The sequence below is a fragment of the Melopsittacus undulatus genome, chromosome 6 (assembly GCF_012275295.1).
Source record: "Melopsittacus undulatus isolate bMelUnd1 chromosome 6, bMelUnd1.mat.Z, whole genome shotgun sequence".
Lineage (NCBI taxonomy): Eukaryota > Metazoa > Chordata > Aves > Psittaciformes > Psittaculidae > Melopsittacus > Melopsittacus undulatus.
This window is the reverse complement of record NC_047532.1, coordinates 50,860,091-50,882,918: the sequence shown is the minus strand read 5'-3', so window position 1 is coordinate 50,882,918 and position 22,828 is coordinate 50,860,091. Positions and strand designations below refer to the sequence as shown.

The 22,828-nt window shown below is 51.9% G+C and overlaps 1 protein-coding gene across 1 annotated transcript; it reads left to right on the top strand.

The window, feature by feature from the left end:
• The first annotated feature begins 263 nt into the window (after nt 1-263).
• LAMC2 (laminin subunit gamma 2) lies at nt 264-20,226 on the top strand. Its single transcript, XM_031050123.2, has 23 exons — nt 264-403; nt 4,635-4,823; nt 7,766-7,895; nt 8,786-8,884; nt 9,102-9,238; nt 9,617-9,739; nt 9,869-10,058; nt 10,410-10,522; nt 10,794-11,012; nt 11,888-12,067; nt 12,582-12,815; nt 13,049-13,185; nt 13,504-13,657; nt 13,779-13,984; nt 14,255-14,334; nt 14,782-14,919; nt 15,674-15,818; nt 16,049-16,198; nt 16,702-16,816; nt 16,901-17,100; nt 17,662-17,820; nt 17,908-18,007; nt 18,214-20,226. The coding sequence occupies exons 1-23, from the start codon at nt 283-285 to the stop codon at nt 18,462-18,464; spliced, it is 3,570 nt and encodes a 1,189-aa protein (XP_030905983.2). The 5' UTR covers nt 264-282; the 3' UTR covers nt 18,465-20,226.
• Nucleotides 20,227-22,828: the final 2,602 nt, after the last annotated feature.

Below are 22,828 nucleotides of genomic sequence, written 5' to 3'. Positions count from 1 at the left end.
TAGAGCTGGGGAGCGGGACGGGGGCTGCGGTTTAGCTTTCCCTCGGAGCTAACCGCCCCATGGAAGGTGCGGGCAGGAGGTCTCGTCTGATGCGCCTCTCTCCGGCGCGGGCAGCCGCAGGCGGGTGCGTGTGAGGGCTCCTGCCCGGGTCCCGCCTGGGCTGGGTTCTCGAGGGGCCGGGTGAGTCAGCCCCCGGCACACGCGCTCTTCCCGTTGGGAGTGACTCAGGTGGAGCAGCCGATAAAAACCACGCGGGAAGAAGGCAGCCGGCGCGAGCCCTGCATGGCTGCTGCCGCGGGCGGCCCGTGCTCCCCAGCACAAGGCATGGCTGGGTACTGGCTCCTGCCCCTCTGCTGCCTCTTGGCGTCCGGCCTGCCCGCAGCGCTGGGCACGCACAGGGAAGGTGAGGCTCCGGGAGGGTCTGCGGTTCCTGCTCTCACGCTGACGTGCGGTCCCGCCAGCGGCTTTGCTCGCATCCCTGCCCCAGGGCAGTAACGGGGAACCGTCTGGGTGCTGCAGCACCCGGCGAGGCTGCTGTCCCCTCCCGCCTTTACGGTTAAAATTGGACCTTATAGTAGGTGCTTTTCCGCAAATTCGCTCCAGGGTTAAATATCCCGTGAGCATTTAGACTTTAGTTTTTCACTAACATCCCCTTTAAAGAACTTATTTATGTGCAATTACTTTATCACTTTCTGTATAAAGCCTGCTACTTGGGTGGGATTCAGGTGTGAGCATGAGCATCGCCCAGGGAGCGGGTGGCTGATCTGCTCACTGCTGCTGTAGCTGAAACGTTCTCTAAGCCTGAGGAAGAGCTGATGGCATCCAGGATCCTGCTTCCTGTTGCAGTATGTGGGGTGTGTGTATTTTGTGTGGGTTCGTGGGGCTCGCAAGCTGCCCACTGTGGGAGGTGTGAGTTTCCCATGGAACACAGACCGATGGCAAGCTTTAAAAATGCAGTTTCCTCTTGCATGTGCGGTTGTAGTGGAGAGTGCAGTGCAGGGATGTTTAAGCATGTTCAGCCCATGGGAGATGGGTACATTTGGTCAAAATTGGTTTCAAGTGGATTTTGTAAATGCTGAGGTACTACAAATCTTTGTTTGTTTGCAACACTTGTGTTCTGAAACACACTCACTGGAGTGAAGTTAGTCTTTTATCAGTTCTAAGTGCAATGCAATATGATAGGGGGAAAAGTGCTGAACAAATGGGGGGTTTGTTTGTTTGGTTTTTTTTGGGTTTTTTTGTGGCTTTTTTTGTTTGTTTTGGGTTTTTTTGTTGTTGTTTTGGTTTGTTTTTTTTTGCGGTGGGGCTGGGTGTTCTCTGTTCTGTTTCGGTGGTTTGTAATTGGTTGCTTTGGTTTTGGAATGGTTTTTTTGGGTGTGTGTGGTTTTTTTAAAGACCTGATTGACTTTACATGCTGCTCAGATAATTATTACAGGAGCCTTAATTGTATGCAAGTTTTAAAATACTGATGTTGCAGTTGCTCCTTCCTGGCAGTGTGTAGGTTGCTGCTTTTCCGTGGACTCTTGAACCTCTTTCTACACATATATAAAAGGGGCAGCCAGTAACTGGCCATGTGTTTATGCTGCAGCAGACTGAGTTTGTTTGGGGGTGCAAATTAGTCTCCCGTGGTGGTTTGTGGTGCTGGATGTGTGCTTGTAATTAGCACACATAATCCTGTTTTGCTTGCAAATCCTTGAGTCAGAATTGGGTTCATGTATGATCTGGTCGAGTGGCAGAGGTCAGGGTGCTTGTACTCTGACCTGCGCAGAGCCTTGCCCAAGCAAGTGTGTGTTTGCCTTAGTGGTGTGCCTGCACATGATGCCTGAAGGGGTATCCAGGGCTCAGGGAAGAGTTGGGGCATGGAGGTCAGATGTGCCGATGAGGTGTCTGACTTGGTGTGTTGGAAAGGAGACACCAAATGGCAGCTTTTGGCTCCTGGTGCGTGGTTTGTCCCTGCTGATGCTGACGAAGCCCCAGGAGCTCCAGGCTTCACTGAGAAAGCTGGGGAGTTGGGTGATGGGGAAACCCAGGACTTAGAGTAACAGATGGGACAGCCTGATGGGTCACTGACCCAAAAGCACAGAGCAGGGAATGGCTTGTGTTTTCAGGGAGGCTTTGTTGTGTGCAAAGCTCTGTTGTTCTCTAATGAAAGGAGTAGTCTTTGCAGACCAGCTCCTATGCACATGGCTCTGGGTTCTGTTCCTTGCAGACCCAGGGCCAACCTCATTTTCTGGTCTTGTGAATTTAAGAAGACAATTTCAGAGGTGCAGAGCTGCCTGTCTCCTTCTCCAAGTCTTTCTGATGTGGGAATTTGTCTCAACACAGCAAACAAGCATTTTTCACGCTTCATTTAGCTGGGCAGCAGCCGAGGGAGTGATGTCCTGCTGGATGCATGCCACAGATCTCCTTCATCCTAACATAGCACTAAAGATACCCAGCTGCAAAGCTTCTCTTGTGTGAAGCCTGTTCTTCACAGCTGCCTGCGAAATCTAATGGCACAGCCTCAGGGCACTTGGATACAAAAATGATCCTGTCCTCAGCTGGTCCTGCGTGTTCTGTCTCAATTCCAGTGCGCCACTCCTGGTAAAGATTAACCTGCCTGAGCTCAGGTTTCCAGAAGACCAGCAACAGGAACATATACACATATAGGTGGTGGCACTAATCTACAACAGCGTCTTAAATGGCTTCTGATTAGACCTGAATCCATGCCAGGGCTGGGGAGCTGACTGTTAACATGCTGCAGCCTTAGAGCAAGACCTGCAAAAACGTTTTTGTTCCCTGGGGGAATGGTGCTCATGCCTGTAATTTCGCAACTCAGTAAATCCTCCAGATTACGTATATTTAGGGTGATGCATGGACGGACTTTAACTCAATGATCTTTATGTGTCACTTCCAACTAGGTTTAGTGTGGAGGGATAGGGGGGTGGGACTGACCCCAAGCCGTCTGGCTGTGAAGGTGAGCACAGATGTCTTGAGAAAGTCTTGTGCTGCTCCTCTTGGTGGGGTGTTCATATTGTCTGGTCACTGGTGATGTCCCCATAGCCTGCAGATGCTTTCTCATACCCAAACAGGCAGGACTTCTGCACCCACAGGTCCCCTCCCAGCAGGCTGGGGTAGAAGAAGACCTTCTCCTGGTCTCCTGGCAGCCAGGCTGCAAGCAAAGAGCCGTGTTTGCCGGAGCTAGGAATATCTCTCCCCGTGTTTGCTGGCACATGAGGTCATCCCTGTTCTTGGCAGCAGGCTTGGCTGAGTGCCTTCCTCTGGTATGCGGGTGTTCATGGGTGTGTGCGAAGGTGCGGGCGGTGCCCAGGGTGCATGCTTGGGCGATGAGCGCAGGAGCTTGTGCCTGGTCCCTGCAATCACAGATGCAAAGGACAGGAACTTGTATCCTCAGGCTAAGCTCTGCCAGGAGTGCTGGAAGGAGGAGCCTGCATGGGTGTCAAGTACAATGTGCTGCTTGCATCCATGCTGCAGGTTTCTGCTTGCTTTTGGATCTCCTCCACCTCCCTGTGCTGTCAGAGGTGACCTGAGCTGGGGCAGTTTGGATCATCTCATCAGCAAGCTCTGTATCGCTGCAGAAACTGCTTTTTCCCTCGGGGTGTTTTTCTCCTGCTTGTCTTTACCAACTGTTCTTTCAACTGTGCCTGCTCTCCTCAGTAGCACTGAGGAACTCATCTGAGATAAAGGTTCTTGGACTTAAACACTCTAGTACTGGCTGCTGAGGGTTTGGCAAATAGGTGAGAGATGGCTTCAGGAGAACACCTGGGCAAGACAATGAAGAAGGGTGCTGGAGCACTCATGTCTGGTTTCTGCCAGTACGCTCTCCAGAGGTCCTGTCTGTCCTGGCTGTGCTGGGATGAAAAAATCTCATGCCTGTTCTTCCTGGCATCTGTCACGCAGTGATGTGGGCAGCTGCAGTGTTTCTTCCTGGGCAGGGTGGGTGAGATGACCTGTGTAATCCTGCCAAAACCTTCTGTTTTAATCTGCCTGCTGGCTGGCACACTTCTGCCAAGCTCCTCTGGTCACAGACCGCTCCTTATCACTCCTGCGCTTGGCTGGGAGGACACTTGTTCTGCCAGTCTGGATGGAGAGACCTGGTGGATGTTGGCTAAGCTTTTCTTTCTGGGCTCATTCCTGGTTAGAGGCCAAATGAAGCAAAACATAACCTAAGGGATCCTTCCCTTTTCCCTAAAGTCACCAGTAAGATTACGCATGCTTTTCTCAGGGCAACCCAGGTTTGGTTTGGTTTGGGTTGGGTTTTTTTGGTTTGGTTTTATTTGCCACCTCTGATTACTCAAAGACTTTTTTTGTGTTGGGAGGCCTCCATGAAGCCATGTTGTGCTGTGGAGTGCGGCTCCTTTACTCAGGGGGGGCTGTCCATCTGAGCTGTTTCGGCAGTGAAATCGGGCATTGCTCCAAAGTGAAGGGATGCAGGGCACAATGTGGGCAGCAGTGGCACATGGGTGTCTGGTGGACGAGTGCAGAGACATTGGGACAGGTCTTGTTATTAGCAGAGCTAGAAGGGGAGGTTTGCATTGCCTGGGCTTGTTCCTTGGCCATCAGTGTGGGTTTACGGCTTCATGGCTGATACCCTCATCTCTAAGCATCATTTGAGGTGTCTTTTCTCTCCCCAGTGTGTGACTGCAACGGGATGGCCAGGCAGTGCATCTTCGACTGGGACCTCCTGAGGGAGACAGGCAATGGGTACCGCTGCCTTGGCTGCCTGGGCAACACGGAGGGTGCCCGCTGTGAGCGCTGCAAGGAGGGCTTCTTCCGCCAGCGGGAGGAGGACTGCTGCCTGCCCTGCCGCTGCCACCCGCATGGTATGTGGCTGTCTGCCGGGGAGAGGGTTGGCCCAGAGGTGAAGGGGGGCTTACAGTGCCTGCCAAGTGCCTGCTGCCGTGTGTGTCCTTAGGCCCTGTTGAGCACATGGACTGATCTGGCTTTCGGGTCCCTACACACCTGACCAGAGCATAGCAGAAGAAACAATCTGGGCTGGCTTGACTCCAGGTGGGATTATCTGGGCAGGCAACAGAGCCCAGTTCTGTGTTGCTGCACCCCAAGTCATAGGAGCACCTCCTCCTCCTGAGTGTTTCACTGCTTTGTGCTGGGGGTTTTGAACCCCCTAGCAGCTCCAGACCACATCCAGGTTTCAAGACCCACCTGCCCCCTGAAATGTTCACAGAACAGTTTGGGTTTGAAGGGATCTTCAAGGATCACCTAGTCTAAACCCCCTGCCATGAGCAGTGATACCTTTCACTAGAGCAGGTTCCTCAAAGCCCCATCCAGCCTGGCCTTGAATTTGACCAGCAGGTCAAAGGAGGTGATCCTGCCCCTCTACTCTCTGCTCTCGTGAGACCTCACTTGGAGTATTGTGTGCAGTTCTGGTGTCCTCAACATAAAAAGGACATGGAACTGTTGGAACAAGTCCAGAGGAGGGCCACGAGGATGATCAGGGACTGGAGCACCTCCCGTATGAAGACAGGCTGAGAAAGTTGGGGCTGTTAAGCCTGGGGAAGAGAAGGCTGTGCAGCCTTCCAGTATTTGACTTAAACAGCAGAGGTTTAGACTGGATATAAGGAAGAAATTCTTTACTGTTAGGGTGATGAGGCGCTGGAATGGGTTGCCCAGGGAGGTTGTGAATGCTTAATCCCTGGCAGTGTTCAAGGCCAGGTTGGATGAAGCCTTGGGTGATATGGTTTAGTGTGAGGTGTCCCTGCCCATGGCAGGGGGGTTGGAACTGGATGATCTTAAGGTCCTTTCCAACCCTAACTATTCTATGATTCTGTAATTCCAGGGATGGGGCAGCCACAGCTGTGTTCCAAGTCCCACCACCCTCATCATAAAACTTTTACTCCTTATGTCCAATCTAAACCTCCTGTCTTTCAGTTTAAAACCTTTGCCCCTTGTTCTGTTACTACAGGCCCTGGTAAAAGGTCTCTCTGTAACATTTCCCCATCTCAGGTGCAGCACTGTGAGCTGAGGAATTATCCTTTCATTTTTACAATATAATGAAAAGCCTTTGTGAAGCTCACCTTTATATATTGATCCCCTTCTGTACTTTCAAAGGCCCCAGTAACATCTCCCTGGAGCCTTCTCTTCTCCAGGCTGAACAAACTCAATGCTCTCAGCCTTTCTCCATAGCAGAGGTGCTCCAGCTCTCTGGCCATTTTGATGGCCCACTCTGTAACCACTCCAGCAGGGTCTGTAGCCCCAGAGCTGGTTGCGATATTCCAGGTGGGGTCACATGAGAGTGGAGTAGAGGGCAAGCATCACCTCGCTCAACCAGCTGGCCATGCTGCTGCTGATGCAGCCCAGCACATGGTTGGCTTTCTGAGCTGCAGATGCATATTGCTGCCTCATGTCCAACTCTTCATCCACCAGTACCCCCAAGTCCTTCCCCATAGAGCTGCTCTCCATTCATCCATCCTCAGTCTGTACTGATATTGGTGATTGCTCTGACCCAGGTGTAGGACCTTGCACTTGACCTTACTGAACTTCATGAGTTCACATGGGCCCACTCCTCCAGCCTGTCAAGGTCCTTCTGGATGGCATCTCTTCTCTCCAGCACCTCCATCAACAATATCTGCCCCATTGAGAGGAACCCTGCTCTGCTCTGCCCTGTATTTGCCTGGTGGCCATGAATCTGCTGATGCCTACCAGGATTTGCTCTATGGGGAACTGCTTTCACCTCCCAGCTGCCATCCTCAAGGACAGTGGCCAAACCCCAACACTGAATTGTCAGCTTTTGCCAGCTCTTTGAGTCATGCTGGTGTTTCCTTGGTGCCACAGTGTTTGGCAGGCTCTGCAAAGGCTTTCAGTTGCATTGTAAAAGTCAAGGGATAATTCCTGAGTTCACAGTGTTGCACCTTGGGAGTGGAGGTGGTGCAAAGTGCTATGGCACTTGGGGACTGATAGGAAGCTTCAGCCCTTCCACCTCCTCCAGCAGCTTTTTGCAGGCTGCAGGGCTACTGGATGGGATTTCTAACAGGTGTTTTCTGTGGGTCTTGTGGTGCTTAAACAGTAGATGTGATGGCTCCTTCATCCTCGTCATGTTTCGGCTTGCTCTGCAAGTAGATAGTTCGTACATCTTGCACTGTGGTGCTGTAGATTTTGAAATGCCTATTGGTCTCTGTTGATGCAGGAAGATGATTAGAAGCACCATCTGCACAAGAAAAACAGGTGGCAAGAGGACAAAGCAATAGGCCTTAAGGGGGTGGGAGGAGGGTTAATATCTCTTCTCTGCCCCTCCTGCTGGCATGCAGGGAGGGCCCAGCTGCAGGACAGAGCCCTTGGCTCTGGCATTCTCTCTCCTCGGTGCTTACATGTGTTAGATGGTTAGAAATCAAATATTCTGCGATGGTCCTTGGTCCCACAGAATCCTTGTAGAGGCACCAAAATCAAGTACTACCTATGGCTACTAGCAGAGGGGCTGGCAGAGAAGAAAAACATTCTCTCCTTGGTGTTCATACACTGGACTCAGTCTTGTCCTTCACAATGACCATTATGGCAGGAAAGAGGATCGCTGTCCTGGGCATCTGTTCAATGCCTGCTGGGATTTACCTTTTCCAAGTCTCCCGCATCAGCTGGGGAGGTTGAAGCAGCTGTAACAGCCAGACCTGGTGTCTCAGCCCTGTGCTGGCTTCTCAAGGGGATACATATTGCTGGGTTGCTGCTGCAGTGATGGTGTGATGCTTTGCTCCCCTGTCCTGCAGCAGCATTGCTGGGCAGGTGTCCATTTAAACCTCTTCCCCTCTTTCTGCAGGTGCCCTCAGCCCACAGTGCAACAGTGATGGCCAGTGCAGCTGCAAACCTGGAGTGATGGGCAAAAAATGTGACCAGTGCCAACTGGGCTTTGAGTCCCTCTCGGAGGCTGGGTGCCAGAGGAGTGGGCAGTAAGTGCTGGTGACCATCAGTTGCATAGGGGCTGCTGGAGGACCAGTTTCCAGAGCTCTTCCAGCTGCTGTAAAAATCCTGTGCTTGCTGAAAAGCAAGAGCAGAGGCAGATTGTGTGTGGCAGCACACTGAAAGCCTTAAGCTAACCTTGCTGTGAGAAAGCAGGCTCAGGCAGGGCTGGACCCCCATTCCAGCATGCAGAGCTCACTGCTGCACAATAGCACCAAAATCTGAGTTTAACCATTCTCTGAGGTGATTGCTTTGTTATCCATATAATGTCAGCCATTCAACAGACAGGCTAGGTGATGTAAAACAAAACCTGCCCATGCATCAATCTTTCTGGTATAAGTGCCACTCACAAGGACTGGCCCCATGCAAAGATGTGCATGCAAAAATCAAGCCCTTCCTTTGCAAGAAGCCCTGTTTAAACACCTGGTTTGGCTTCCTCAGTGCTTTGTCCTCTTCTTTGCTTCACCCTGCCATTGGTCCTCTGGGGAGCAAATGGTTGGGGCAAGGGGTTCTCTGCCATACTTGGTCTCCTGTCCGAGCCTCCTTGGGGTGTTGCTGCCTGTTGGAGTTCAGCAAGGGTCTATTAAACATATCCAGAGTTTATTAAGCTCAGCAGAGCTTTTCTTTGCTCTTGTAGGTGGATCTAGTGCTCTGGGGGTGTTCTGGGGTGGTAGTGTTGGGCACTGTCTCAGCCTGGCATCCTATACTGCTGCAAGTGAATTACTTAGAGAGATGGCTCTGATGATTATTTTTCCCCTTCTAGCATGGGAATGGTACCTGTGGGAGGGATGTCTCTGCTGTTATGTGTAACATCTGGGGGCACTGAGCTCCCAGGCCAAGCTTGAAATCCATGTAGAGGTTCCTGCTGTCCTTGTTGCAGGAACCTGCAGTGTGCGTGTGACCCAGCTGGCAGCACAGGGGACTGCCTCTCTGGCCACTGTGTCTGCAAGGCAAGCACTACTGGAGCACGGTGCGAGAGGTGGGTGTCAGCAGAGGTGGGTGTCATGCTGGACCACTGCATGGCATGTTCTGCATCTGCCCAGCAGTTGCACGTGCCCATCTCACCATCCCAGCCTGGTGATGACTCTGAACCATGGCAGTGGCTGTGTTGCACAGCTGTTGTTAGAGGGCTGGTTGTGTTGAGCAGGAAAAGGAAAAATAGACTTAAATGTTGCCACCTTCTTGTGCTTTCCCAGGTGCAAAAGGAACTTCTATAACTTGGATGCCAGAAACCCTGCAGGATGCTCCCCCTGCTTTTGCTATGGGCACTCAGCTGTGTGTATCAGTGCAGACAACCATAGTGTCTACAACATCACCTCCACTTTCCAGCAAGGTGAAGCCCTGAGGCTCCTGGGGATGTTTGCCATCCCTTTTATTCAACAAGCTGCACGCAGTAGCTGCCTGGTTCACAGCCCTGCTGGAGAAGCTGTGGTTTGATGGGTGGGATGGCTTGATCATAGGCAGAAGTAGGGTCTGGAAAGGGCAAGGGGGAGCCATGGGCTGCTTCATCACATCTTTCCTGCCACTTGTGAGGAAACCTCTACACCCAGCCTGGCTTATTTACAGATAGCACAGAGATACCTGTGCTGCTCCCTTGGAGGTCTAGGGGTAGGAAGGCAACGGGTTTTGATAAAAGACAGCTTTAGAAAGTTACTGGAGTCCTGGAAACACCTTCCGTACCCCTACTGACTGCTCCTTATTGGTGCTCCAGGTGCAGAAGACTGGCGAGGTGTCCACAAAAGCGGTTCCCCAGCCCAGCTCCAGTGGTCCCCACGCCATCAGGATGCCTTCATACCAGCAAGGAGATTGGAACCTACATACTTTGTGGCCCCCAGTAGGTGTGGGACCAATGAGGGGCTGAGCTGATGATGTCCCCTTTGTTTGGTCTGATCCCATGAACTGAGCCTTTAGGAGGAAGGCAAGATTTTAAGCCTTTAATTTTCTCCCTTCCTTCCCTTTGCAGCAAAATTCCTTGGGAACCAGCAGCTGAGCTATGGGCAGACGCTGTCCTTTGATTACCGCCTGGACCGAGGGGGACGCCAGCCATCTCCTTATGATGTGGTCCTGGAAGGAGATGGCCTGAGAATCACGGCCCCCTTCTTGCCCCAGGGGAAGGTTCTACCCTGTGGTGTCAGCCAAACATACACGTTCAGGTAAAGGGTGATGCTGAGGCATCTGTGGCTGTGTGAGCAAGAAAGGCTGCAGCTTGAAGGAGCTCCTGGATTCAGCTGTGGTCCCTTGGAGGTGGCAAATAGTTGCTTAGTTTGGGCTGGATGCATCTCAGGTGCTTCTCTCCTGGATGAGGAGGTTACTTTGTGAGAGGGGCAGTAGAAAAATCTGTTTTGAGGTTGGGCTGGGTATTTTGCTTGGGTCAGTCACATGGGTGAAGGTGATTCCCCAGAACCTTAAGTTCAAGAGAGATAGGTGAGGGCTGCCATATGTTCTTGATGAGACATCTCATTTTCTTAGAAACTGGTTCCATCTTTTCCCCCTCTCACTGACAGGTTGGATGAGCACCCAAGCAGCAAGTGGAGCCCAAGGCTGAATCACTTGGAATATCGCAGGCTGCTGGGAAACCTGACAGCTCTCTGGATCCGAGCCACCTTTGGGGAGTACAGTAAGTGGGGGAGAGCTTGCATGCACAAGCTCGGCTTCTTCTCACTGCTGGATATGCCAGGTCTCCAATGGAGACACCTTTGCTGAAAGGTATTAAAAAATAGTAATAACAATTTTAGAAGTTCCTTAAGATGGACAAAATTAAATTATGAGGAGACTGAGTAGGATGGCAACAGTGGGGGCAGCAAAGCCTGCGGGCGGGTGTTGTAGTGACACAGGAGATGTGTGCAGGATCTGGGTGCGAGTGACCGACCGGCTGTACCTCCCTCCAGGCACTGGCTACCTGGACAACGTCACCCTGGTGTCGGCACAGCCCATCGCTGGGGTGCCTGCTCCCTGGGTGGAGCGCTGCGAGTGCCCAGCAGGATACCAGGGGCAGTTCTGCGAGAGGTGTGCCCCTGGCTACCACAGAGATGTCCCCAGCCAGGGGCCCTTCAGCACCTGCGTGCCGTGCAATTGCCATGGGGGAGGAATTTGTGATCCTGACACAGGTAAGAGAAGCTACCTCCACACTGTGCTTGTAGGGGTATGGATCACAGGGTTGCTGCCTGAAAATTGAGCTGTAGGGAGTGTGGGTGACACTGAGTAGGGCTAGATTATTGACTTGGGGGGCTTCAGTGTAGGCAACATCCTGGACAAAATGCCCCAGGGCCTAGAAGTGCTGCGTTCAGAAATACAGTTAAGATGCATTTTGAATCAAATTGGGTTTAAATGGTGCTCACTGGAGAGAGAAAGCATCTTCTGCTGCCTGGATGGCATTCCCTTGTAGGGCGTTTGGACTAGATGACCTTTAAAGGTCCCTTCTAAACCAAACTATGCTATGAATCTGTGATTTTCTGTGGCATGAATAGATACCAGAAATATCAACATGGTTTACTATGTACCTTGTTAAAATAGCCCACAGTGTTGTCATGTAAAGCCAAAATAATGCAAATTTAAACTCAGTATTTTCCAGGCCTAAACTGGAATTTCCTAATATTTGAGCATTGAACAGGAGGCACAATGCAATACGTGCCTCCTTAGGAGCTATACAAGCTGTGAAAAAGGAGATACAGCCACCTTTGTGTGGTGATAGCCAGCCTTCCTGCCTTGGGATGGTCTCCCAGTGAGGCCATACTAGGATCCCATTGCAGGAGCACGGCATGGTCCTTCTCATGTAATGAAGCACTGATGGGCAGAGAGATGAAGTGGGTATGGGCAGGCATGGAAATCTTGATGGGTCCAGTGGAGGATGCTGGACCATGGGAGCTTGTGCTGCAGTGGCTGGCATGACCACCAGTGAAGGGTGGCCAGGAGGTGGAGTGGTGGAGGGTGTTCTGCTAGGAGTGAGAGCAAACTGCCCTGAGCTCTTTCCTTCCTCCTTCAGGTGAATGCTACTCGGGAGATGAAAACGTGGCCAATAGTGTCAGCTGTCCCTTTGGCTTCTACAGAGACCCGCGGCAGCTGCACAGCTGCAGGGCATGCCCCTGTGGCAATGGCCAAGGCTGCTCGCTGGTGCCGGGTGGTGAGGAGGTCATCTGTGACAGCTGCCCGCTTGGAGTTGCTGGTAATGACCTTCTCCAGGCCACTTCTGCTCTGCCTTTCTCCAGAGCTTCTGCCTTATGTACTGGGAGATGCAGGCATCGGTGAGCCAGGATACTCGGAGCTGGGTGGATCATCCCATCTTTTCATCCCAGCTTGCCTATGATGTTGCTGCTCCTGCTTCTGGGTATTTCAGCCCCAAGAGCTGTGTAAACACGCATTACCTGCCCTGGGAAAATGTTCTTTTCTAAACAGAAAATGTGAATGGAAAAAGGATGGATGGAGAGGGAGGGGAATAGAGAAACGGGGCAGGGGGTGTGGGGAATGGGAATAGAAAATGGCTTGCCTGAAGTCAGTGGCACTCAGCTTTTGAGAGCCTGTCGTGTTGTGCATTGGCTTTGGCAGTAAGGAGGGTGCAGAACCTGTTGTGCCAAACCTCATTGGGTTGAACCACCCCCATTTCTGTGGAGCAGACGGAGTAGGGCAGCCTCTGCTTTCCGGGCAAGAGCATGAGCTTCTCCTTGTCTCTCCTTTCCCAGGGGCCAACTGTGAATACTGTGCTGATGGCTATTTTGGAGACCCAACAGCTTCCCAGCCCTGCCAGCCCTGCCAGTGCAATGGCAACGTGGAGCCCAACGCTGTGGGGAACTGCGATCGCCAGACAGGCGAGTGCCTCAAGTGCATCTACAACACTGCTGGTTTCTACTGTGACCGCTGCAAAGACGGCTTCTTTGGGAACCCCCTGGCCCTTGATCCTGCCGACAAGTGCAGAGGTGAGACCTAGGCACAGCCTGAGCTGGGGATGAGTAAGAAAATCCACACCAGAGCATGGAGTGACTTTGTGGGAAGGGGGATGCTACAAAAGCTGAGGCTGGAGAGTGGGAACAGGAAGCAGGAACCAGAGGGCAGGGCTAAACAGTGGGAGGAAAGCATGAGGTGGATGGAAGGATGTGCTGAGACTTGAGGGTGATAGGCTTCTTTGAACCTGTGCCACTCTGACCTGCAGCCTGCACCTGTGACTCGGCTGGCGCCGAGCCTCTGAAGTGCAGGAGTGATGGGAGCTGCATCTGCAAGCCTGGCTTTGAGGGTCCCAACTGTGAAGAGAGTGAGTGCCCAGCTTGCTATGGCCAGGTGAAAGACCAGGTGAGCATCTGTGCCAGCCCCAGGGCTACTAAGTGGCAGGGAGTGCAGTGATACACTTGTCCTCAAGCATGCCCTCCTCAAGCATCTCCTGGTGCAGCTGAGAAGTAATTCTGTAGGCTGTGCCTGAACTTTGTGTTTGTACCCAATTCATCCGACAAAAAAAAGGCCTAGTCCTGCTGGCCTGCTGTGCCCCATCAAAAGAAAGCCCTTGCTTTACTCTCCACCCTCTGGCCAGACAGTGGACCTAGTTCCCACCCTGGTCTTTCAACTGTGGGTTTGGTGTCTTGCTGGCTAAGGTCTGATCTACTGTGTTGGCAGATGGACCTGTACCTGCAGCAGCTGGTGGAGCTGGAGCTGCTGTTCTCAGAGGTGCAAGCTGGTGGTGGGGCTGAGAGCCAGGAGCTGGAGGGGAGGATGCAAGTGGCAGAAGAGATGCTGCGGAACATCCTTGCGGAAGCCCTCAGCCTGCAAGGTACCACACACCTGCTGCCCTCAGATGGGGCCATCTGTGCTGTATCAGGAGGGTTTTGCTGCCTGTGCCTTTTTGCTCAGCAATGAGTTTCTATTCAGCCTTTCTTTTTCCTTCTCACCAGCTTCTGACAGGTCTCTGGAAAGCCGTCTGGTCAGGATAAAGGGACAAGGGTCCACTTCCCAGAACCGCTTGGATGAGATCAAGGCAATGGTGGAGAGGTTGAGATCCCTTGGGAGTCAGTATGAGATGCAGGTGCAGGACACTCGGCGGCTGCTGGAGAGAGCCAGGCTGGACCTGGACCGCAGTGGAGCCGCTCTGCGTCAGGTGGTAAGAACATCCTCATGCAACATGCTCCTAATCTAGCCCAGGGCTGGAAAAAAAAACATGGAGAAAGGAAGAATTTAATGTATTCCAGCTATTACCTTTGTTTTGTGAGTACTAAAGGTATTCTGATGGTCCTTTCTGTAAGGCTGGGAATTGGAGAGGTGTTGCTTTTGGGGGTCTGTGAATGTTTAATGTGCCACAGTTGCCTCTTTCACTGCTGAATCAGATGGAGGGTAGGAGAGAGCTCTCATGCCTCTCTTCCTCCCTTCTCAGACCATTCCTACTTCAAACCTTCCCGGGGGCTCGAATCAGTTTTTGATGTTAACCCAGGAGGCTCTGAGACTGGCCAACAGGTGAGTTGCTCCCATCATCAGCTGAGAGAGAGAGGAGAAGGGGGACTGAGGTCCCACTAGGCACCCAGAAGGTTCTTTTAGGGTGTTCTTGCCTATCCACCGGGCTGCAGCTGCTGCTGTCTCTGTGCCGGCCCTTTAGCAGGGGCACTGCCCTACAGATTTGTCCTCAGTAGCCTTTGAGGGTAGAGTTTGGTGTGGTTTAGAAGCATCTTTAGGGTCAAAGTTTGGTCCATGGGTGTCCAGTGGGAACAGGCAGCATCTTTCTTCCCCTTCCTGCTCCTCTACCCTTAGGATATACAGGAGGGATAAGCAAAATATGCATCCCCTTCTCAAACGTGCTGTATTTCCTAAAAGGGAAAAGCATTGCTGAATACAATGCTAAAGGAAGTTGGTGGAGAAAACTCGGGTGGGAATCCTTTCTCATGAGCACCCCCCTGTGCTTTGCAGCCATGCACAAGCCGCCAACACCATTGAGCAAGCTGTGAAGGCAGCACGGGAGGACACGCGGCAGGCGCTGGAGCTGGCGCGCACGGCTGCTGGTGGAGAGGCGGCTGCCGCCAGCTCCCTGCAAGGGCTGCGAGGGAAGTGAGTGCGGGTTGCGTTCCCCACGGGTAGCGGGGGGACATGGGAGGGAGGAGGGGGTGGCCCCTTCCCTGCCTCCCCAGCTGGGTTGCAGAAATGTGTGGTTGGAGGCAAGACAGGCAGGGACTTGGCTGGGCTTTGATTGCTGACACTGATGAGCAGCTCTGCGGAGCATCTGCTTCCCACCCCACAGATCATGATGCTCCCAGAGGCCTGCCTGAGGCTGAGGGAAGGGGTTTAATGCCCTGTGTGTGAGCAAGCTCCCGGGGATGACTTTCACACATGGTTGCAAATCTGGGCTGGGTTTAGCCTAAAGGTAGATTTAGCCCCATGTTGCCTGGGTGGCTCTTCTGGTCCAGCTGGTGTCTCTCCAGAGCCCACCATGATGCTGGGATTTTGCATACCACTGGCAGGGTGGGAGCAGCAGCCCTAAACGAAGTTAAGGAGCTGAATGGAGATATGTAGGAGGAAACATCCAGTGGTAGGAGAGGGATTACCAGAGCCGTTGTGGAGCCTGTGAGGGTTCAGCTGGTGTGAAGCTCCCTTGGCTTCTGGAGTTGGGAGCAAGCAACCAGCAGACACCCAGCTTGGCAGAGGGTCTGGAATGCAGGGGTTGTTTCCAATTTGCTTTCCCCACGTGATAAACCTGCATTTGGCCTTGTAGAGCATGAACAAGTCAAGGTAGAAGATAGCATTAATGTGGTGGGAGGTTGGCAGTTTGGCTGGTACCATGTTCTTAAACTTCCCATCCATGCAGGTATGAGGACCTGAAATCGCTGGCTGGAGGCCTGAAGATCGAGGCTGATGGGATGGCCTCTGAGGCAGATAAGGCTTATCAGGGCAGCCTGGTGCTCCTCAGCTCCCTGTCCCGCCTGACAAGGACCAACATTGGGTCCTTTGAGGTGAGGGCTTTGTGCCTGTGGGACCAGGGGATCCCCTTTTGCTCCCCCCTACACCTTCCCTCCTATGCTGCCAGTGACTCAGCTCTTTCCAGGGCTCTGTCCCCATTGGAGAGCTATTCGATATGCATCCTCCCACCCTTTTGTCCCCATAGCTGGCTGCAGTGCATCTGTCACTGCTTGCTGTGTTTCCTGGTGAGCATCTAGGCAGTCATTGCATCTCTGTGTTTCAGGGGGAGGCAACCCAGCTGAAGCAGGATGCCAGTGCTCTCCTGAGCCTGGTGGACACCTACATGGCACAGTACAGGCAGCTGCAGAGCCGCACAGGACGCTGGGAGGAAGAAATCAAGCAGCTGCTGAGAAGGGGAGAGGGCAAGAGAGCGGTAAAAGATTGGCCGGGGGGCTGCAGCTTGAGTCATCTTCAGCGTGAGCTGAAGCCTTGGTGGGATGCCTGTGCAAAACACCACTACTAGCTGGTATCCTAGCCTGTTTGCCAAAAGGGAGGTAGCTCTGCTTCCTGCTGAGGACAGTGCCCTTCCTCAGAAAGGCAGCCACTTGGGGGTGGTCTTCTGGAGCCAGTGGGAGCTCTCATTGTGTGTGCAGAGCGGCTGCTACAGGGTCTCATCTGCACATCACCTCCATATGAAGCAGGTTGAAGACCTGTTTCTGGGAGATTATAGCTAAGATAACTCAGGATGGCTGGAGCTAGTTGAAGAGCACCAGCACAAGCCTCTGCTGACAATCAACCTGTGGTAGCCATGATTCAGGGGCAACAGCAGGTGCTTGGGAACAGGCTGATGGAGTTTCTCCCACAGTGCAGCTCCTTTCAGACTGTTCCTGAACCATGTCCTTCACCTGCCTGTTGTGGCCTCTTCACCCATTACAGATGCTGACGCAGCTGCTCTCCCGAGCCAAACTCGCCAAGAGCACAGCCTTGCAAGCTGTGAGCGCTGGCAATGCCACCTTCTATGAGGTGGAACAGATCCTGAAGAGCCTCCGGGGTAACGTCTAGAAATCCTTTCTTTCCCCTTCCTTGTGGTGTCTTGCAAAGGTAGTGCAGCTTCATTTCCACACGTTTCTTTTAGAGTTCAACCTGCAAGCAGCTGATAAGAGAAGGGAAGCTGAAGATGCCATGAGGAGGCTACCAATTATCAGCAGCATGGTCACAAGTGCCAGGGAGAAGACAGACCGAGCTGAAACAATCCTGGGCAGTGCTGCTTCTGAATCCAAGGCAGCCAGAAGTGCAGCAGGGGAAGCAAAGGAGATCACTATGGGGATCCAGCAGGTGAGGACAGGCTCCTGTGCTGTTGCTAGCAGAGAAGGGTTTGGAAAGGAGAACCATGGAAGAAGGAAGAACCATGGTGGTTGGCAGCTTTATAGTGAACCTGATGTGCTGACTTGGGCTGACATTTGGCTACAGTGGGTCCTGCAGATACCAGAGTTGGCTGTAGGTGACTGAGGGTGTGTGGATGTCTGCAGGCACCTTTATTCCTTGAGGAACTCTGTGGCATCTCATTGTGGCCACTTTTCAGTGATCAAGGGGATTTTTCTACACCCTGAGTCACTGACAGACTATATTGCTCCCAGAACTGGTGGGTTCAACTCCCAGATGTATGTTGTAATTCCCCAGGGATTTGCTGATGTGTGCAGGAACAGTTGAGCCATGGCCACAGAAACAGCTCTCTGGAGCAACTAAGTGGTATGAGAACATGAAGGACACAGGAGAGCCTGTGATAATTTCGAGTCCCTGTAGAAGGAAGCTGTTTCCACCAGCTCCATGCCCTGGTGCACTCAGGCTGATTTCAGCCATGCTTTGTTCCTCTGACACTGTCCTTGCCTTCCTTAGGAGATTACACGGCTGAAGGTGGAAGCCAACAAGACAGCTGATGGTGTCCTTGCCCTGGAGAAGGCAGTGGCCACTCTGCGGCGTGAGGCCAAGGAAGTGGATGGTGAATTTGAGAGGAAGCACTTGGAAGTTGAGGCAGATGCTGCTGTGATACAGGAGGTGAGTCTCTGTCTCCCCACCTTGCCCTCTTCCCTCTTGACTTCTGGGCTAGACATAGCCTTACATGTGCTGTCTTGCCTTCTCCAGACAGCTCAGGAAGCTCAGAGGGTCCATGCCAAAGCTGGCCAGGCAGGGGTGGTCGTGCAGGAGACACTGAGTGCCCTGGAAGAGCTGCTGCATCTGATGAGTAGGTTTTGTGACACTGCAGTAAGACATGGATGGAAGAGGGTTCCCACTGGTGTCTAGGCCAGGGGTGTTGGGAGTTTCACAGCAAGCGAAATAGTATGTCTGTAAATGGGCTGGGTAGCAGAATGGAGGTGAAGTATCTAAAAAGATCTAGTCTTCAGCCTCCATCCATGGTTCCCTCTTCCTTGTTTTCCTCCTGTGCAACAGACCAGCCTGGTGCTGTGGATGAGGAGGGCCTGAAGCAGCTTGAGATGAATTTTAGCAAAGCCAAAACCAGAAGCAGCCAGCTGAAGGATGAGATGTTGGAGCTGGAGCAGACAGCCACACTGCAGAAGGCCCGGGTGCGGACACTGGAAAGCAACATTGATGAGATCCTGGCGGATATTAAGAACCTAGAGGATATCCAGAGAAATCTTCCTCCAGGCTGCTACAACACAAAAGCCATTGAATTGCCATGAGTGAGCTCTGGAAAGGCTGCAGCGTCTGCCAGGCTGAAGGCAGGAGAGCCTGGCCCAGCTGCCTTCCCCAAGCCTGGAAGGACAGACTGTGTTTGACTGTGTTGAACTGATCCTTACCCTCAAGTTCAGCATGGCAGCTGAAGTTCACATTGACACCTGGCCCTGGAGAGTCCCTGATTTTTCAAAGTGGTCCGTCCCTCAGTCATGGGAGGAAGGAGATGTCTGGATGTGTGAAGGTGCTGCTGTCTGAAGAGCAGCCCATTCCTATATTTCTTTGAGTTGCAGGTGGAGGTTTCTTGGTGTCAACCTTGGGAATTTGCACAGTTCGGAGCCTGAAGTTCATGGCTGAAATGTTCTCCATCCCCCTGTGGAGAACACTTCTGGTCTGACACACACAGAAGGAGTGCAGTCTCTGTCCTTACTTTTGACACTACCACCACCACCTCTTCATGTTCTTCATGTTGTCTTTGCTTCAGTAGCTGAGGAGGCAGGGAGTGAGCAGTGTGGAGGCAGTGGGGGGGGAGATGAGTTTTGAGTTGTGGCACTGGTGATGCTTCATGTGGCTTTCTCCTCCCAGCCTGCCCAGTCCTCACCTGGTTGGGAGTGGTGCTGGTGTGGCTTAGAGGTCAGATACCACTGATGACACTTTTGATAAAGCTGCAGGTTTACCATGGTGCTTTTCAGTGAGGTGGTTACTGTTAAACTAAGGTAGAAGCTGGAGCTGCCTTTAAGCTCACAGTGATGTGCTGTATGGAGAAAGGAGGATCCCAGACTAGTGGCTTAGCAGAGAGAACTGCTGAGGGCTCTGAAGTGGAAAGTCTTTCCTGCTCTGCCTTGCTTCCTTCAGCCAGGAGGAGGGGGTTACCCTTCTTTCTTCCGCACTTCAAATCCCAAAGCCCCCGAGGGGTGGCTTTTTTGTCAAAGCTTCTCCTGGGCAAGCACTGGTCTCTTTACCATCCCCTTCATGTTCAAGCACAACTTTTCCTTCCAAGACCAGTCAATTTGGTGCCAAGCAGCTTCCTGGTTGTCCCAGAGCCCAGGAGAAGGCTGTGTCTCCTCTGCACAAGTACCCAGAACCCTTCATCAGTTGTCACAGGAATGAGGGCAGGCACCTGCAGCCACAAGTTCTCATGTCTGAGAACCTGGTCCCATCCTGCTGGGGTGTCAGCACACTGACTTGGTCTGTTTAAAAATACTGGAAATGTCCCTGGTTTGGTGCTGCTCATTTCCCCTCCCTCCCACCTCCCATGTGGTGCTGGATGTTTTTTAGGGACTCAACTGGTTGTCCACAGGGGTTTCCCACTGTACATCTGAGCAGAGCTTGGAGGAGCTGAAGACCACAGTACTTCACCCACCTGTGGCTTTTCTGTGGTTACAGCTCTGCTCTGACACTGCTCCCAGCTTCCTATAGATGCTATTTCCAGAGCCTAGCAGATGGAATTCAACTTTGCTGAAGCACTCTGACCTTCATAGTGGTGAAAAAGGAGGTCCTGGATGGAAAAGGACACTTTTGGTGACTTACCCCTTGTTAGGTCTGATTCTGCGATAAAGCAATGCCCATGCTCTTGCTTCATAACTATATACCAAGCACTATGTTTGCTCTGAACTTTTATTTAAGTGAAATGTATTCTTGCCTCTGGCATGGCTTTCTTCACCCATTGTACAGCATAGGGACAGGTATCATGGACTTGACTTTATTTTTTCACAAGCTGAGTTTTTTGTAAGGGAGAAGGTAAATAAAGAATAAATACTTTTGGCTGGATCTTGCCTACTGGTTTATTCTCTCTAGCTCCCTGTTTCGGGTGAGTTTGGCCATCTGTTCTCCCAGCAGTGCAGCCACTGCTCTCTTTGTACTGACTTGGTCTTGAGGCTGTTTTGAAATAACACCAGTAATATCTTTGTTTTGTTTTGTTTATTACATAATTTAAACATTTTGCTGATAAAGTTTTTTTTTGTCAATGACTGTTCTTTTCATATAGCAACAGAAAAAAAAAGGCTCCAAAACTTTTGACAGAGGTGGAATCGGTGGCATGGCAACTTCAACCCCTGGCCCTCCCCCCACCCCATTCTCTTTTTTTCCCCGAAAGCTGTTTGAAGTTCATTTCTCTTTCAGCAAATTGCACTGTTTAAAAGTAGAGGTTCAAAGACAAAAACCCACGATGTTCTTCCCACCCCTCCCTTCCACCCTGGAAACCCCTGTTCTCACCTCCCTGGCTGTCACATGGATCTTCAGGGGTGGATATTTTTTTCCATGCCCACCCAAAGACATCTTCTAAACCAGTCCCAGAGCTGAATGACCTGTTACAAAGCCCCGTCCCACCCTCCCCTACTGTGAGTTTTGCTCAGCGGATACATGAGGATGCAGGTAAGACTAGTAAGACAGAATATACTCATCATCCATACCACACAGCTATGTCTCTAAGGCATGCCATCTTAACCGCAATGGGATGGGAGGCTGGCTGGCTTCCCCTGCATCCCGTCTTGTGTACCTGAGGGAGGGATGGAGGATCTGAGATGGCTCTCTGACATGTCACCTGCCTTCCTTCTCCATCCCCTTGGTTTTATTTCCCTGTGTCTTTTCCTCAGCTAAAACCCACTGTCCTTCCTCCACCTTCAAAGAAGTGTTGCTCTTCCACGAGGTTAAAATCTGTGTGTGTGTGGTTTTGGAGGCTTGGTGATAAGAAACATGGGTGATGACTGGCAAGGAGAGGAAACTGCTGTCTGAAATAACTTCTGTGTTGGGGTGGAGTGGGAGGAGAGACTGTAAAACTGAACATGTGAGAACAGGTGGAGCGGAGTCTAGCTACTGGCTTATGTATGCTGGGCTTACGTGGATGAGATGTCCTCCTGTGGGCACCTGCCCAGCCTATTAGCTAAGTGAGCTCAGTAAGGTCTTGGCAAGCAGCTCAAACTGGCTGAAGACCTCCCCAGAGAAGGGGCATCCCTGCAGTCCAAGTCCCTCACTCTTACCACCCTCTCTACTTTCGTGTCTCCAAATATCCTCACCTCACAGGATACATACTCCACCACTCGGATACCACAGCTGGCACTGAGGGGTTCAGCTGCCAAATTTACAGGTGTTCCTGAAGAAGCCTCTCGATGTGGAGGAAAATCCCTGGCAAGGAAGGAGCTCTTCCGGCCTTTGGCCAAGTCACATCACTTCAGTCTCTTGCTTTCCCTTCTTGGAAGGGCTGAGCCCTCCTTCAGAAGTTGTTAGCTACCGCTCATAAAGCCCTGCCTGCTGCAAGAAGCCTGTGTCTGTAGGCCACCTTGTTCTGTCCAAAGCTGCTTGCTGGTACAGAGATGCAAGCAGCATCCAGTAGGTCACCCCCTTCAGCACAATGTCTCATCCTTGGAGTTTCCATGAGAGTAGCTTGTAACCCTTCATAGACTTTTAAGAAGAAAAAAATGTCATTTCAGATCTTTTCATGAAACACCCTGGAGGACTCTCAGCCTTCAGGTGTCTCAGCACAGCACTCTCCTTTGTTGGGAACCAGCAGCTAGGCACAGAATTGCCCTAGGAAAGCCACAAAGCCAGCATGGGAAATGCATTGGGGGAGCGTGGTGGTGTGGGGAAGCCTGAGTCTAGTTAGCCCAATTTGTGGAGAGTGGGCAGATGTCCACTATAACAGCTATAGGCTGCAGAGCTTTACCCAAAGTGATACAAGGTTAGGTGGAGCAAAGGGGAAGGGAAAAGGTGAGGAGTAAAGCAAAGCAGTACTGTACCTTCCTCCCTGTGGCTGTGACCTTTTCCAGGGGCTGTGCAGGGTCCTTGCACCTCAGGGATGCTCAGCAGGACTCAGACAGTTGCTGCCTGCTTCAGCAGCCCTCCACTCTTCAGGACTTAAATAATTGTCTTTTGCTCCATGTTATCTGCCTCTATTTTGACACAATCACCTCCACTAGACTCCATCCCTGGCATCTGGGGTCACATCACAGGCAGGAGAGCAGGAGCCTGGCATGTCCCGAGGAATGTGCAAAGTAGCCACAGCCAGTTTGGGAGGGGGGAAGTATCATGCATTTAACAAACTCTTCAAGGAGAGGAAGAGGGCAGGAGCTGAGGGAGAAGGAGAAAGTTTACAGACAGAAATGAAGACCTGGAGGCTAGAGGATGGGGATGGACCCAGCCCCCACAAAGCTCAGCCAGGTCTGGGGTCATTACTTGTGATGCTGGTGAGGGACTATTCATTAGGGACTGTAGTGATAGGACAAGGGGTAACAGGTTGAAACTTAAACAGCAGAGGTTTAGACTGGATATAAGGAAGAAATTCTTTACTGTGAGGGTGGTGAGGTACTGGAATGGGTTGCCCAGGGAGATTGTGAATGCTCCATCCCTGGCGGTGTTCAAGGCCAGGTTGGATGAA

What these genes read in the sequence shown, in the direction of transcription:
- LAMC2 (XM_031050123.2), top strand. Translation starts at nt 283, where the DNA reads ATGGCTGCTGCCGCGGGCGGCCCGTGCTCCCCAGCACAAGGCATGGCT. An exon ending in ATGGCCAGGTGAAAGACCAG is followed by an intron (nt 13,186 to 13,503) that starts GTGAGCATCTGT and finishes CTGTGTTGGCAG; the next exon opens with ATGGACCTGTACCTGCAGCA. An exon ending in GATCCTGAAGAGCCTCCGGG is followed by an intron (nt 16,817 to 16,900) that starts GTAACGTCTAGA and finishes CGTTTCTTTTAG; the next exon opens with AGTTCAACCTGCAAGCAGCT.